At 30.0% G+C, this 17,851-nt stretch overlaps 2 protein-coding genes across 3 annotated transcripts; one reads left to right on the forward strand and one right to left on the reverse strand.

The window, feature by feature from the left end:
- The first annotated feature begins 5,813 nt into the window (after positions 1 to 5,813).
- LOC116778577 (protein sly1 homolog) lies at positions 5,814 to 12,433 on the forward strand. The gene is made up of 11 exons (XM_061523881.1): positions 5,814 to 6,003; positions 6,206 to 6,365; positions 6,447 to 6,748; positions 7,021 to 7,110; positions 7,208 to 7,457; positions 8,444 to 8,602; positions 9,407 to 9,582; positions 9,904 to 10,174; positions 10,431 to 10,566; positions 11,426 to 11,617; positions 12,204 to 12,433. The coding sequence occupies exons 1-11, from the start codon at positions 5,976 to 5,978 to the stop codon at positions 12,312 to 12,314; spliced, it is 1,875 nt and encodes a 624-aa protein (XP_061379865.1). The 5' UTR covers positions 5,814 to 5,975; the 3' UTR covers positions 12,315 to 12,433.
- A 259-nt stretch (positions 12,434 to 12,692) lies between these two features.
- On the reverse strand, positions 12,693 to 17,712 carry LOC116768325 (calcium/calmodulin-dependent protein kinase type 1-like). 2 transcript variants are annotated; one of them, XR_009753054.1, is made up of 3 exons: positions 16,869 to 17,712; positions 16,652 to 16,767; positions 16,393 to 16,533 (listed from the first exon to the last, which is right to left on the reverse strand). XR_009753054.1 is itself a non-coding variant. In XM_032659012.2 (2 exons), the coding sequence occupies exons 1-2, from the start codon at positions 17,521 to 17,523 to the stop codon at positions 16,326 to 16,328; spliced, it is 1,080 nt and encodes a 359-aa protein (XP_032514903.1). In that variant the 5' UTR covers positions 17,524 to 17,711; the 3' UTR covers positions 12,693 to 16,325. The 2 variants fall into 2 exon arrangements, 1 of the variants encoding a protein (XP_032514903.1); XM_032659012.2 differs by having other exon boundaries at positions 12,693 to 16,533; positions 16,652 to 17,711.
- Between the last annotated feature and the right edge of the window lie 139 nt (positions 17,713 to 17,851).

Genomic DNA, 17,851 nt, shown 5'->3' on the forward strand with positions numbered 1-17,851 from the left:
GTATAATGTGAAGTGTTATCAAATAATATGCTACGCAATATAAAACTCGTTTCTTTTACTTTTATTGTTGGGAAATAAATTCTTATAAAACTCAATTTTTCTTTTTGTATGTTTCAAGACGACTCTTTAGCTAACTAATTTTTTAAATTGTTTTTTATGTTTTTTTTTTTTTATTTAAGCCCCTACAATTACAAACGCCATCTATCGGCAAAAAATTAAAATTCTATTAATGTATTGGCCTTCAAGTTGATTAAATATTGAATAGTCATAAGCTAATATTGAGGTTTGTAATCATATATGGTAATGAAGTATTTGGTAAAAGCTGCTGTCATAGACGAGGCTTTTTATGCGAATATTGTTTTTGTAATCAAGGATAGAAACAAAAAAAAAATTGGGACAATAAGCTTTTGAATGGATTTGTAATTAAATACATCTTAAATTTTTTTAGACATTTCTACAGAAAATAATATTCAGTTTTTATAATCCAATAAGCACTTTAATTTATTTCAGAAATAATAATTTTTCTTGCTTGTTTTTAATTTACCACGAAGGAATCGAAGGTAGACTAAAAATTTGCGTAAGTAACTGGAATACATTAATATCAATTAGGAAAATATATCAAAAATTATACGTCCACTTTATTTTAGAATTATTTACTTAAAAAAATTTAACTTCTCATCATAAAATAATATTTTCTAAGATTCCATAAATAATTTCCAAATGACAACAACGGGTTACAAAATTGTTTAGTAAATACTGTAAAACTTTACGAGTCGCTTTACATTCCGAGAAATATGTATAATACTATATATTTTATATACCTAGCTAAAATACGAGATGTTGATACAGCCTAAAAAGGAAATTGCCATAAAATTTGTGTAAGTGAATTGGTGTTTACAATATATTTTGTTTAAGTTCTAACATATTAAAATAGTTTTAGTTACACATAATAAAGATACGAGGAAATCACCACGGACCGTGTGTAAAGAATCTCCGCATTGTCTGAAAACGGGTGAGAACGAATCCCAAAACCTGTGAGTTATAGCGGTCGACCTAACATAATAATTAGGACATCACCCTCTTTCCCAATACTCTATTGATATGTAGAAAGGAGTATTGTGCGGCTGAATTAATTGTACCCAATATATCTGGCCATGAATAATATTAAAATTATCATCGTTTAAAAGTAAAGAATATAAATCTAGAGAATATTTAATTTAATGACGTTTATTATTAAAGCAATGTTAATTTTTAAAGAATCGCGAATAGACCTTATCTTTGTAGATTCTTCATAAAAATAAACATATAAATTAAAAAAAATGAGAATAAAAGTATTCTTGACAAAGTTAGAAAATCTCTCAAAATATGTCAGATGTCTCAGAATTTGTTGTTTATAATATAAATCACAAACAGGATAAGTGACAGAATGAGCGGTGGTCCTTCGCTCTCAGTTTATATTAAAATAAAATTTACTTAATGTATTTAACATTAAGTTTATAAAAAAAAAAAACAGAAATATGAAAATGTAAAATAATTTTAACAAAGACATTTATTACGATGATGGTCACTTATTACCTTACTTGTTACACGTTGTTATTTTAAATAAAAAGTTACTCGGTTAGAAAAATTATAGCAAAATTACAACTTCATTATTGTCTCTTTTATCTTCCTTACATCTTTTTTTTCAAATTGAACATTCTTATACATTTTTCTAAGAAAAGAGCCGAAATCACGAGTTTCAAGACTTTAAACTTATCAAGATTTCCGGGAACATTTATATTTATAATTTTAACCCAAGAAATTTAATCTAGATACGTCTTTGTTAGAGCATGTACACAGATTATTATTTCATAACCATATATATTGAACATAGGAAAGGTGACTTTTGTTATTTTTTTTAATAAATGTTTGCGGTTTAAAATGGTGAATACTTTTATATCTAAACTGGACATTGCTCTTTTGTATTTTCCAAGAAAATAATTTAGAACGATATATATATTTCCAAAAGTTTGGAAACACCATGGTAATTGAAATAAAAACAACAATAAAACACATAAGTTATGATTTATCACTATGAAATCTTAATCAAACGTTAGATTAACATTAAGTTAGAAATATTCAGTACCATAAAGTGCAAAAATAATGTAATTTTCATTAAATTTTGGCCTCATCAAAATGACCAACCTTGTTTTAAATTATTTCTTCACAAATTTTATTCCTTCTTTTGATTAATTTAGCGAAGTATTCGGGGTATAGTGACTTCCATTCATTTTGTAAATGTTGACACAACTGTGAGGAGCTCGATACACACCGACTTTTAACTCTTCTATCCAGCTCATCCCATACTAATTCCATAGGCGAGAGATCTGGAGATTGTGATGGCCATTTCATAATTTGCAAAAAAAATTCGTTTTGTTCTTGCTGTAAAAACTCCTGACATAATTTTGATGAACGTTTTGGGTCGTTACCTTACTGAAAAATGAAATTTCGGCCAATCACATTCATTCCAGCTGAAATTGCATTTTCTTGCAGTATTTTCCGATAACCTTTTTTATTCAGTTTTCCATTAATTTTAATTAAATGACCGGGTTTATTGTTACCAAAGCATCCCCAAACCATTACACTACCACCACCATGCTTAACGGACTGCACAGTACACGCTTCTAATGTCCGTTCGTCTTTTGATCGGCGCACAAAAACACGTCTATTATGTAGATCCAAAAATTTGAAACTTAGACTCATCCGTCCAAAGGACTTTTTTCCAGTATTCTTCCGTCTATTTTTCATGTGCTTTAGCCCACTCTAGTCTATTTTTCTCATAGTTGGTCTTGGTTTTTTGACTGCAACGCATCCTCTTACGCCAGCAGATAGTAAACGTCTCTTTAAAGTTGTTATTGAAACTGGCTTTTCTCGTGTTTTATTTAAAATAGCAGCAATTTGTGGCGCAGTTAAACGTTGATCTCATTTCGATAACACTTTAATAAACTGATCTTCCTGCTTTGTTGTGAATTTGGGACGTCCAGATCTCTTCCTATCTCGATTTTATCCTGTAGCTCGCTTTCGTGCAAGAGTGTAGTGAACACCTTTAAATGAAATTAAAACCTTTCTTGCAATTTGGCATATAGAATATCCTTCTTTGTTCAAAGAATAAATAATACTTCGCTCTTCAAAAGAAATTTGTTTCCTTTTTGCCATTTTATGCAGTTATCAACGGATGTTACTGTAACATGAACCTCACAAAGTACACTGAACTCTAAAGTAGATACTGAATGAAATTATATACCTACTTTAAAAAACTGATCACAATTCAAAACAAAAACAATGTTTGTATCTATCAATTCTAAGAAATTAACAATTGGCAGTACAGCAACCTTTGTGGTCATAAAACACGTGTGTCTTTTGTCAAAGTACAGAATAACTGATAAGAATTGCTATAAGCACGATTGTAAAAATAAATGAACTGTAACAAGAACTTGTATAATAAAGATTTATTTGAGTTAATTTTTTTATCTAATGAAAATAGGGTTTTCCTAAACTTTTGGAAGGTAGTGTATAAATATTTAGATTTCATATTAATAGTAAAAAAGGATTGTTGAAAAAATCTTTATGGTCAAGTAAACACTCGATGTTAAATATGTATTTAATATATCATAATAAATAATCATTATTCGCTTAATAGATATATACATAATTCAATTTTAAGGCATTCCAAAGAAAAGATTTGTTATTCCTTGATCTTTACGTAAAATATAGCAAAGTAATATTGTATATTCCTAACAACTTATTTCACAACATAAATTTAATCTGTGACTGCTTTTCTAGAAATAGCGATGCGTTAGCATTACAAAATTTAGTAAGGAAGAATTCTGTCAAGGACAGGGAAGGTCCATTGCTTAATATTAATATCGGACCTTTTTATCATAAAGAGCTTGAATAACCCTTGACTTTTCTCAATAAAACGAAATTTATTTACTAACTCGCTTTAGGCTGGCCGTGTCATGAAAAAGGATGAAAACAAAAGTTTGTAAGCGGATAGAGGCTTAAAAGACCAATTCATTATTAATATTCTATTCCATATTATATAAATACTTTACTTAAATACTTTTCAACTTCAGATTTCGTTTCTCACAATGAGACCCTTGGCGGCTTGGTATGACAGAAATTGTATGTTAGCTATGTTACAGAAAATAATGTCTTAGTGCGTCTGATGAGAAGACTAAGTGTCACTCTTTTTGAAGTTCTTCTGACGAGCTGGCTCAGACATACTTACATGAAACATGTTTTGAAAATGTCTTAATCAGACTGAAAAAGATAGGAGAAAAAAATAATTCAAATCTTGTACTTCGATGAAAGAATACCAAACACGCAAATACCATATTGTATTCCCACATTTATCCCAGGATAGGATTTCCTAAGCAAAGGGTAATGATGAATGTCTAAAATTTCCTCATCAGAACGTTCTCTTTGTACACATATAGGGTTATACAAATGTGACGATCACGAATACGTTAAAACCCCTAAATCGTCTGTGAATATGGAAAATTTGGTAATGCGACTTGCTTCAAGTTTGAAGTCTCACAAAACAAATTGGTATTTAGGGTAACGGACTGTAGTGAACAAATAGTTACATTCGTAGAGATTACCTCTCATATATAAAATAATACCAACAATATATTTTTCAGGCTTTTAGAGTGCAATGTAGACGTATTTTCCAGATTTAAGGAATTCTAATACGTTGAACTTAAGAGGACAGCACTGAAATATCAGAACAACATAGAACGCAGTTTTTAGAAATCTATTCAAGAATTCCGATCCAGATAAAAATCAGGTCTTCCACTCTTTCTATAGCCTCTCCGGTTGACAACGCTAGGCATGTTTTTTTGCAGACCTAAATACGTGAAACGTGGATACGCCTCAACAGAAAATTAGTTTCGAGATGGTTAGCCTTCATATCTTTAACCTTATGTACGAAAATAATTCCCCTGGTTCAAATCCCACGAGTCCTGCCACATTATAAAAATCTTATTTATTATCTCGAATGTGTGTGTAAAAAGTAGCCAGCATACATTTTTGCGTGTCTAAGTTTTTGAACAATATACTTCCACTTCGAGTTTGATTATTCAACCAAAAAAAGAAAATTGTTAACCAAAAAGACAAATCTCTATTATTTGTAATGTAATTAACATGAAAATAACACAGCACAATTAGATTTTTAAACTTTATAATTTAGTTGAAATGGCTCTAATTAAAATGTTGTCTTACAACAATTATTTAAAGAACAATCTGAATATTTCTCACTTTTCTAACATTATTTACAAATGTTAGTCCTATTTATCCATCCCTTCATTTTTAAGTGATGCCGTAAATAAAGAAGTGGTTTCAGTTTATATATACCAAAGACATTTTAAGAAAAATATAATATATATGTATACTTAAACAAATAGGCGTATGTTCCCATTTATTAGACGATAATTAATGAAAATACTTTCTGACAATTCACTGAGAAAAAGAAAGTTGTGTTATCTTTCTATATACTTTGTTTTAAGCTATGGCTTCATAGTTCAATTACTCTGGAGTCATAGAACACTGCCAAATTATATGTTCTTATAATTTTTTTTTTCAAGTTCTACTCAATCGACTCTAGATCAATGATATTGATATATTTAAATAATTTTAAAACAATAATGTAAATACTACACTTTTAATTATGATCAAAAGGTAATATATAAATTAAAAACACAAATCATTATTGTTAATATTTAGTCTTTAAATCTGTTCATAAATTTTACTTGTCAGAGCCAACGTGTCACTTAAAGTCAATGTCAATTTGACATCAATGGAAATTATTAAGAAAATAATGAGCGATTTTTAGGAGCATAAACTAAAACTTTAATTATCTTTACAGAGACGCCAATAGTGAAATTGGTATTCTTAAATGATATTCTAATTAATGGAATTTAACTTTTTTCAACAAAATGACAACCTTACGGGAACGCCAACTCAGTAAGTAAATACAATACTTGAACTATCTTGATGGAAATTCTCGCTTAAAAATAAGATGATTCCTTTTATATTGTTGACAAATATAGAATATAATAATCCGTTGTCCAAATCTTATGTTGAATTAAACAGATTTACAATAATAACACTGTGTTGTTGCATACAACTTATTTTCAATCCGCTCTATATTATACATTTATTTTAGATGCGTTGAAGCAGATGCTCAACTTGAATCAGCCATTAACAAAGGCAGTGGCTAATGAACCAACTTGGAAAGTACTAATTTTTGACAGAGTGGGCCAAGATATTATTTCACCCCTTATATCAATTAAAGAACTCAGAGAATTGGGAGTTACTTTGCATGTGTGAGTAATCAATTTATAGGGTAGCATTTTATGTTACATTATGCTGATGAATAATATTGGTTATGTAATTCACATATTCAGGCAACTCCATTCTGACCGAGACTCTATACCTGAAGTGCCGGCAGTATACTTTTGTGCGCCTACAGAAGAAAACCTTGGCAGAATATGCCAAGACCTTGACAATGGCATATATGACCAGTATCATTTAAACTTTATATCACCGATCACAAGACAAAAATTGGAAGATCTAGCTGCTTCGGCTATACAGTCTAACTCTGTTATGAGTATTCATAAAGTGTTTGATCAGTATTTAAATTTTATATGCCTGGAAGATGATCTGTTCATAATGAAGCATCAGAAATCTGATTCATTGTCATACTATGGTGAGTTTAATATTTATTGTGGAAACAAAAGTTGTATGTAATGACTGGTAACACAAGAGTATTTTTTTACTTTATATAAATTTTCCTATATAAAATTCTTTATAAGCTATTCAAACAAATATTTTTTTTTGTCTGTATATTAAAAACCAAAGTTGTAACAAAAAGTAACAGGTATAATTTCATATGTATAAAATATATGATACAATTGTTCTTCAAAAAAGAATTTATTTGCCAACAAAATATAAAAAAAATATTTAATGTATTTTTTCCAGCAATTAATAAAGGAGATACTAAAGATACAGAAATGGAAGCAATCATGGATGAAATTGTAGAAAGTCTTTTTTCAGTTTTTGTCACACTCGGTATGGTTTAATAAATTTCTCACTGGCAATCATTGCTTTTGTTTGTCATTCAATTAATTAAAATAAAAAATATCAACACTCTCATAAATATCTTCAGGTAATGTTCCAATAATTAGATGTACAAAAGGCAATGCAGCGGAAATGGTGGCTAAGAAATTGGACAAAAAATTGCGGGAAAATCTCTGGGATGCTAGAAATAATTTATTCCATGGTCAGGCTGGAACTTTTAGCTACACGAGACCAATGTTGATATTGTTGGACAGAAATATTGATATGGCAACACCATTACATCACACATGGACCTATCAGGCTCTGGCGCATGATGTGTTGGATTTATCATTGAACAGGTTTGTATTATATTAAATTTTTATATTTAAATTAAATAATTTGATCTTTTTGAGCTATGACGTGTATTTCTTATAAATTCCAATTTTTATTACAAATATTTTATGTTCATTCTTATCACTTAGGTGTATGCACAGAAATATTGGATAGGATAGGCAGAATGTACGATAATATCACGCTCTTTACAAGTCAAATTTTCTATAAAGAATTAATAAAATGAGAATTACAAATTAAACACTTAATCTCCGAAAGGTAATAAAAAAAATAAAAAAAAGAAATTTACAATAAACCGGCCAATATAAATACTTTTATAATCAATTGTATATTATGATAACTTTTTAAACGAGGCTTCACCGTATTCTGTGCACTTGATTAGGTTTTTAATTTTAACACGTACATACAAATATTTTCTGCATGCAACACGAGATTGGCCAAGTCGTTATTTGTATGTAGAATAACTAGCGAGTAGTACCTCTTATGGTCACATTAACTGGAAGGCGGCGCTAGTAGTCTAAAATTCTTTTTATTTTTGATAGATGGCACTTTCACCAAATCGTGAAACAATAAAATTTATAAACTTATATTGAGTAATGCACGTTTGTAAGAATTAGATCATTAAATTACATGTTATATGTTTAGAACAAGCAATGCCTATTACGTGTGTGATATGTATCTTCTCATGACAATTAAAATGATAGCCTCTATAACACTTGTAACTTTATTTAAATTTTTATTTTGTCCAAGTTTGGAGGCTGACATAAAACATTATGAAAAAAATATGCATATATCGACATATACTTTAATATGCAACTAATATTTTTTAAATCAACAGCGGGACATTTAATATACCTAACTCTTTAATTATTTTATCTCATAATATACAATCAAATTACGAAACCAACACATTATTTGTACATTTCATAGGTTACCCTGATATCATTGTTTTTTGTTTTAACAAACAAATAAATTATCTATTGTATTTTTTCAGAGCAGTCGTACCAGAAAACTCTGGGTCAGCAATGCCAGGGCAGAAAGTTAAAACACGAACATGCGACTTGGATTCTAAAGATCCTTTATGGTCTGAACACAAAGGGAGTCCGTTCCCCACAGTAGCAGAAGCTATTCAAGAAGATCTAGACAAATATAGGTTCTATAATTTTATTTCATATAAATATATATTTCTTGATTAATTTTTGAGCTCATTACATTATTAGGTATTATAATCATTATATGTATATATCACATAAAGCCAGTTAATATTTTTTTGTACACTTTACTATGTAAGAAAAATTATTAGCTATTTTATTTAATTCTATACTTTTAGTTTTTAATATTGTATTAAGTTTTCAATTAAGAAATCTGAGTGACCAATACTACTGAAATGCCATTATGAATGGCAGTGGTTTTTGCGTTAGGATCATTTACTTTTTAATGCAATCATATCTAGTCCAAAGCATCATAAGACCCTACCTCACACAACAATCAACTTGTAACATTTGACATCTCGTCTGCCCGTGATCACGGTTGTTGAAAAGTAACCGAAACGTCGGGAGTATGTAGATTTTTACAAAAATAAATCACGCGTAGTTTATCCTAAAAATACTAGTTTCATTTAAATGAATAAAACTCGCAAAATCTTAGATCTCATTAAATAAACTTGTATTTCCACCTTTAAATTTACTATCGAGTAATAACCCTTAGTTAGCTTAGTAAACCCATATGTGTATTTCAATTATCTTTAGGTTTCTCTTAAATCAATAAAGTTCGAAAAGCCATTCGCAACTCCCCTTCGTTACATATAACGTCTTCATCTATAAGAGACGAGAACCACTTAGAATCAGATGACTTTTTTTTACTTGTAAATTTTATTACCATGAGAAATAATATCTTAAGTACTCATCAACTATACACGACTAAATAAATAACAGAATATGTATATATTTTTTTTCAGGAGTTCAGAGGCGGAGGTCATGAAATTGAAGAACTCTATGGGGCTGGACGCTGACAGCGACCTCGCCTTGAGTATGGTGAGCGACAACACTCAGCGACTCACCAGCGCTGTGAACTCATTGCCGCAGCTCATGGAGAAGAAGAGACTGATTGATATGCACACCACCATCGCTACAGGCTAGTGCCAAATTAATATATTATAAGCACATTATTGTTTAGGTACATATATATATATATTAATATATATTACTTTAGAGGCCGTTAAATATTCGTGTAGCAAAATATTCTAGTACCTATTTCCAAGCGGACTAACCATTCCTATAGTAGCGTCTGTTAACCGACACTTTGTGGATTTTTTAAAAATTTATGCGTGAAATATTTGAGCTTTTGAGATATTTTTTTTATCAACAGTTACATAATGTCATCACAAAATTATATATACTATGAAAGAATAACCAAAAATCTTTTTTTAAAGTAATTTTTTTTTGCCAATTTCAGCAATCCTAAACGCAATAAAATCGAGGAGGCTAGATTCGTTTTTCGAATTAGAAGAAAAGATAATGAGTAAGAGCAGCGGTGTTGAAAGTAAAGCTGTGATGGATCTGATAACTGACACGAGCGCTGGCACAGAGGAAGATAAGATGCGTCTATTTATTATTTATTATCTATGTACATCACAAGTACCAGAGGAGGAATATAAGAAGTTTGAAACTGCCTTACTCGCGGCAAATTGCGACATCAAGCCAATGACATACATGAAGAGATGGAAGTGAGTTTTCAAATTGAATACTACAAGTCCAGCGAGACAAGATAAATTGTGTAAATGAAGTAACTCTCGTCTCAGTGATCTCGTTTTTAATTGCTTGAAAATATTATTTTGAAACTTATTTAGGTAGATTTTTTAATAAGAGTATTAAATATTTACTTCTGTTACTTAGAAATCTATTAAGTTAAATGCATATTTTTCTCTCAGCAATTATAGAAATATATGTTATTTCTCTATATATATTTAATTATTCCGACAGGGGTTTTACGAAAATGTCAAGCCAGGGTCAATACGAAGGCGGCGGAACAAAAACCGTATCAATGTTTTCAAAATTAGTATCACAAGGATCGTCGTTCGTTATGGAGGGAGTTAAGAATTTGGTTGTTAAGAAACATGTAAGTCTACCTTCCATAAAACTGCTTTCTTTACTTTGTCTTGCTTCGTAAGATATTAATTTTAGTTAAACAGTCAATGTAGCGACTATGTAACGCGGATTTATAGGAATACTTTTCGGGATATTTAATTTTAATATGTCATATTACTACACTCGTATTTAGAAACTATATTCATTAATTAATTAAAAAATAAAAATGACAAATATGTACTAGTAGCAGTGGAATTAAAATTAATATTACTCGATACAATGAAAATTAAAATGCTAAAAAGAAGTTGAAAAATAAAAGTAGATGTTTGCCGAATGCGTGAATAAGAACAGTGATACCTGTATACAAAATATATATTTTTTATATACTTAGTTATGAAATGCTTTTTGTATCAAAATACACAACCACATACATATATATGTACTTCGTTTTTTTTTAGTTTCAGTTTTTAATTTAGTGTAAGAATTTATATGTCTACACGGAAATGTTCAAATAAATAAAATATTAAATGCTGAAGTACCTAACATTCCACAGGATATGTATCTGTACATATATGTATCTGTAGGGAATAATCAACAACTGTTCAGATAAAAAAAATATATGTATCATTCTACGTCTAATGCATAGTTTCGTAGTAATTAGAACAACTACTTCACAAGATACTCTGGTTAAAGAAGGGTGATGTACTATGACGTATTACTATAACCACGTGACTTTAGAATGTATGAAATAAATATTCAAACAAGACGATATTTATCTCCAGTGTAAAATACTAGTTGAATTAAAAATATATTGAAAATATTTTAATACAAAGTATACTTTAAAACTTTGATTTACAATCTACTGAAATTTTAAATATCTGTATAAACAGAAGCTGCCTGTCAGTCGTTCAGTGGAATCGGCGCTGACCAGTTCAGAGGGCGAGTTGTCGTGGTTGGATCCAAGAGCGGCTCGGGCTGACGCGACCAGACGCGCCAAGCACGCGCCGCCGACTGACGCCGTCGTCTTCGTGGTGGGCGGCGGCAGTTACATAGAATACCATAACCTGATAGACTTCGCAAAGGTATTTTGTGTACATACAATTATATCTTACGATCCTAACATTGAAATATTAAAGATTTCATCTCTAATTGTTTTGTTTATATATATATATATTTTTTTTTTTCCATAAACGTCCATTAAAACTATAATTCCGCTGTTCAGGATTTTTAGATTAAATATATATTTTATTTATACGTTTTTCGACTCGAGAAGTATTGTTCGTATATTTTTTATTCAAACAAATGTTGCCATACAAAATAATTTTAGACGACAATTAACACGGTTATTTTAAGGTGGCATAATTTTCTAATTTCAATCTTACCGACTGTTAAAAAATATTGGAGAAAAAAAAAACTCCCAAATCAAATTTATAACACCCAATTGATCGCCAGTCGGAAACGCAAACCATAGTTTATAATATACCCTTCACCTAAAAAAATATTTATGTCAATGACAAAATAATTGCGTTAAGTGCTTATTTTTGTCTAACACGTCATTCCGATATCTAATGTACAACGACAATGGCATGTATAGATAAAGACGAAATAAATTCGTCTTACTTATAATAGCCTAAATTGAATTTTATATACGTTATCTTATATTTTCAGCAACAAGCCGCAAGTGGGACGACAAGAAAAATTATCTACGGTGCCACGACATTGCCAAACGCTTCTCAATTCCTCAAACAGCTGTCGCTGTTAGGAGAGGAACTACAATGAACATTCCCATACAAAATATACAAAATTATCAAATATATTTATAGTTAATCGTTCGGTGTCATTTTAATTTATGTACTACAGTTATGGTACTAAATAAAACACGCTTTTTTTTTCAACAAGTTGGCATTTTATTTACAATGACATCGAAAATAGATCTAACATCTAATATCTACTTATAAATTTTGATTGTTCAGAACAAGAAGTATAAAATCTAAATCACAAGATTACAAAGTCAGTAGGTAGCGTCAATTTTAACAACATAATACAATGCATTTTCATTCCGAATACATTTTTATTACAAAACTGAATCTCACAACCTAAATAAAACTATGGTGGAAGTTGAAACTGTCATGTTATAAGGTTATATAAAATAAAGACTTGTCGATTTTAATAAAATTTTATCCCAGCCCTTAAACTATTGTGCTAACAAAATTATAATGTGTCAATTTAAGAACACATTTAAGTAATAACCCTTCGAAAAATAGTAAATGTTAGGTAATATTAAGTATGCTCTTACGATTATTAAATGTACAAAAAAAAACAATGAAATACCGAGTTTCTTATGTCCAGGAACATCAATATATAAGTCCCAGAACCGCAGAATCCCATCTGATTAAGATACAAATAATCTCAGTACATTCTCTAACAAATATATGATTATCTTAATTAAAAATTATAACATGTATCACTGATCATGATATGATTTGGCACAGCAATGAAACAATAGAATGACCTTCAAGAGAGCGAGTGTTGTATTACAAAAATAAACGTTACAGATTAAAAAATATAATTCGTATAGTAACCCGCATTTAAATATGGCAAGGTCTGTTATTATTTCAACTATATATTTGAATCGTTGAACTGTCTGTATGCTTAGTACGTAGCACCGTCACGGTACATACGTGGAATATCTCGTTTATCTTTCAATAAATTACGTAAATACTATAATTTATGAATGGAGAACTATTAACGGTCTGTATGTATGCGACGTTGCAAACGTAGGCTAAGCATATTACTATATATAAGGATAGGTCTGTACAGAGACACCACTGTCTCACAGTTCGTATTTATTGTATAGAAAATAAATTCGTACGAACAAGGGAAAAAAATACAATTTACTAAATTTTATCAAATGTGCGCTCTTTCGAAATAAACATACGTGTTGTATAACTTTACGTACAATATTTAAAATAATATTTTTATTGATACATTATAAGGTACATAATAATTTGCATATTTTTATACTTATTACGACATAGATCTTAATATATTTATTTTCCAATACACAACAATTTAAATTTAACATTTCATTTTTTATTATATTTTTTTTTAGAAGAACAAGTAATGCCTATGCTATCTAAATTTATTTATCACGCATTGTTAAAAGGCTTCCAACGAACATATAATGGCACAAATAAATATATAACATACATATAATATGATTATACATTCAACACTTATTTATAATAAATAAATTATACACATTTACGTAAAATACAAAGCGAGGATGCTTTAAAAAAATACATTATTACAGAAAGATTATACAGATACGTAACAAAATGTATTAAAAAAAATAATAATGTTACTATAATATTCGATACAGAAAAAATATTTTAATGTCGATATAATCACTAGAAGCAGACCAGATCGAGTGTTAAAAAAAAAAAAAGTATTATTACTAAAATTATTAAGGAACACAACACGGTCGACAGTTCGGTAAATATCAGTGCTACATATGAATCTTGAAGCGATTATTAATTAGCAAATCAATTAATCGAGACGCTCGTTTAATTTTTATAATCAGAAAACAATGCCACGGCGTAACTTGGAACTAAAATAAGCAATTATCATGTGTGGAACGAATACATCAAGATACCTAAACATCAAAGGTTATCGGCAATAACACATGATGCGATCTATTTTCGTTGAGAGCACGAAGGAGTTTTTAATAAAATCATTTACGTGCAATGGCAGTAAAGAAATACAGCAATGTCATGATTCGCAAGGTTATTAAGACTTTATAATTTTAGACGACAAACTTAAGAATATATATATCCTTTTTTTTTTTAAATCTTAATTTTACCTAATCACATTACTATTAAATAGACGAATATTAAATTCAGTTCTTCCGTCACAGCCTTCATGAACACAAGACACGTTTATATTTTTCAGGATATTTCTTAAGGGAAAATTAAATACAGCATTAAAGTCTGATTAATCGTTGGGTGATTCATAACATATTTCATGGGCTCAAATGATCTTGAAAGGTGTGGACGGAAGACAAAAAACCAAGAAAATAATTAAGGAAAAATCTTGTTACAATTTATATTATTAATATTCAATAAAATGTATTTTTGTAAAATGACAAAGTATTAGTTACATCATTTCTAAATCTCATCAAGGAATACATAAAAAAAAAATATTTTATGACCATACACAACTAAGGTATTAACCGCAATAGCAAAGTGCAAATACTGAAAAATGGAATGTATGTTACCAATAATTTCCAGATCCTCTAGAGGAATGTTTGAAATATAAAAAATATATATAAAACATAGAACAGTATAGAAGAGATATGGGACACAAAATGCAACATTACGAGTAGATAATTTATAGTTACGTTAAAATATTAATAAGGCATATGAAAGATAAGTACCTTACAGCACCTAGCAATAGTAACTCACATACTACAGTTTGAATAACATATATTTTGTAGCTCGCCGTTTAGATGTGTTCACAAGATTATCGTTTTATTTCTGTAATAATTTGTGTCTAAAATATATTTTATGAGCCAAAATATAATCCATTATGTGTAAAATCTTATTGATTTATTAATAAGAACACTTATTAAATTCACATCATGTGACTGAATGTTTTAAAACACCTGAATTGTTACATTAGGCCCAGAAAAAAATATTTTTCTAGATTGTAAAATATGTATCATTTATGATTAAAAATATTGATATGACAGCGATTTCGTAGTATATAATAACAAAATAAATTACGTTAGCTTTGTTTAAAACGTCTGTAGATTCAAGATAAGTCAGATTTAGACACATCACTTACATAGAGAGTATGGAAAATCTTTAACAATATGTGAATGTTGATTATATAGGGAATTCTCGTGCACACACACTAAAGTACAGCAAAATTTTATTATGAGAATTATTTTACTGCACTCAAATGCATATATGGGGTGCAATGATTCAAATTGCATAATTTATTGATATAAACCTTAAACAGCGGCCAATCAAAAATCCTAGCAATTTCCTAACAAGCAAATTTTTGATTAATAGTCCTTTGATGATAATAACATGTATTAAAACACTCCACGGACAACCGTTTGTAACGATTCATATATGATTATGTACTGAAGCCCATATTTGTCCTATTTTATTTAATTAATTATAATTCATAACAACTTGCAACAAACCCTAGCATTAAGTGTTCACCATATCTACCAGTATAGAATGTTTAGAAGATAATGTTTTTTTCTTAATATCTAATAGTCAGTGTAAATGAAGATTCTCTTATATACTTTAATATACACATTAATATACAATGACATGTAAAATGTAGAGATTATAAATGACATGGCTTTAAGAGTGAGATTCAAGGAATAGCGAGCAAAAAAGCGGATAGCAAAAATTTTATTATACATTTCAAACTGATATTATTTTGAAGGTATAATATAATTTTATATTCAAATATATTTTCTTGACTAGCCCAATATTATATTAACAATTCGTTGATTGTCATCCATTACTGTACAATGGGTGATTACACTCAGCCGTCACAAACACACCCACTATTAATGCAATGATATAAATTTAGCAATACAAATGCCAGATATTGCTTGCCGGCATTTTCCCCATCAATGAATATCAATTACAGGCTTAAATTGAAGAGTTGTAATATATGGCTATCATTAAATTAGTTGGGAACCAACTTATAAGGGAATATATCTTTAAGTACCTTAATCACATATTAAGCGGTTGTTGACAAGCAAAGCTATTGTTGGGGCTTCGACTGGACATTGCGACTTGAGCCACTGCTGCTCAGGATCATTTTCTGCATTTGACGGATAACCGTAGTAGCATGATAAGCCTGTTTCCAGCGGGATTTTGCAAAATTCTTTTTGAGCTGCTCCGAAACAGTACCATGAATGTTCTTATTACTAGCGGCATTGCCTGAAATCCATGGATGACCCAGAGCTTGCCTGTAAAATAAATCAATCTTTAATGATAAATTTTGAATAATTAGGTCCATAAATTCAACATGTTTAAATGTAAAGACCAGTTAGAGGATAAAATATTTAAATTGATAATTTAACTTACTTGCATGTATATCTCTTCTCAACATCCACACACATCAAGTGACGAATAAAATCTTTAGCAGATTCACTGATGTCATCCCAATAAGGAGAGTCAAATTCAAAGTCACCTTTCAGAATCTGAGCAAAGAGATTTGCATCATTTTCATCATAAAAGGGAGGGTAACCACAAAGTAATATATATGAAATCACTCCTATGCTCCACACATCGACAGCCTTACCGTATGGTTTCTGTGCAAGAACTTCAGGAGCAACATAGCCAGGAGTACCACATGCTGTGGCCATAACTCCCGAGTCCTCTATTTTGGACAGACCGAAATCGCTTATCATGATTTTACTGTCCTCCTCTGCACTATAATAAAGGAGATTTTCAGGTTTCAAATCTCTGTGTACCACACCTTGTGAATGCATATAATCTACGGCTTCCAACACTTGTCTAATAAGATTAGATGCATCTTTCTCGGTATACGAGCCTTTTTCAACAATACGATCAAATAACTCGCCACCCGTCACTAGCTCCATAACGAGATAAACCTTGTTTTTATCTTCATATGTTTCTAGCAGCTGGACGATATTGGGATGTGAAAACATCTTTTTATCACCTCCTTCGCTTTTTTCGTTTTCACTAAATTTTTTAAGTACTCTAATTTCATTTTCCAATGAGTCTTCTTTCCCTTTCAGAGCTTTCTTATCAATAATTTTGCAAGCAAATAATTGTCCGTTTTCCTTGCTTTCAATTAGACGTACTTCTGAAAAAGCTCCTGTCCCCAAGAGATCCTTAACAACGTACTTGTCCTCAATGGACGGTTGTTTTTCGGACTCCTTGCCATCTTTTTTAGATTTCCTTCCAAAATCTTTTTTACCAAAAAGAGGCATCGTGTAGGCCTTTACTTATTCACTAGAGATTCAATTTGCCCTACTCTAAAAAATATCTACGACTACGTACCTATTAACTATAATCTATATCGATACGCTATACATTGAAACGTATTTAACTCCCAGTCGGTACAACTTATTCAACTCACACAAATACGTCTATAAACCATCGTTCAGACTATCGACGGAAACTAGGCTGAGAACACTGAAGCATAAAGAATAAAAATAGTCACCCATCTTACTTTTTATGATGAAAACAGATTAAATAAAAATATTTAAAACATTCCATTGAAATGAAACTTAATTTTGTACATTAGAGTTTTTCCTA

This window comes from Danaus plexippus, chromosome 4 (genome assembly GCF_018135715.1).
Source record: "Danaus plexippus chromosome 4, MEX_DaPlex, whole genome shotgun sequence".
NCBI lineage: Eukaryota > Metazoa > Arthropoda > Insecta > Lepidoptera > Nymphalidae > Danaus > Danaus plexippus.

Coding starts and splice junctions, on each gene's coding strand:
- LOC116778577 (XM_061523881.1), top strand. CDS start 5,976: ATGACAACCTTACGGGAACGCCAACTCA. Junction 6,366..6,446: donor TTGGGAGTTACTTTGCATGT/GTGAGTAATCAA, acceptor TCACATATTCAG/GCAACTCCATTCTGACCGAG. Junction 8,603..9,406: donor GAAGATCTAGACAAATATAG/GTTCTATAATTT, acceptor ATTTTTTTTCAG/GAGTTCAGAGGCGGAGGTCA.
- LOC116768325 (XM_032659012.2), bottom strand. CDS start 17,523: ATGCCTCTTTTTGGTAAAAAAGATTTTGGAAGGAAATCTAAAAAAGAT. Junction 16,534..16,651: donor GAGAAGAGATATACATGCAA/GTAAGTTAAATT, acceptor TTTATTTTACAG/GCAAGCTCTGGGTCATCCAT.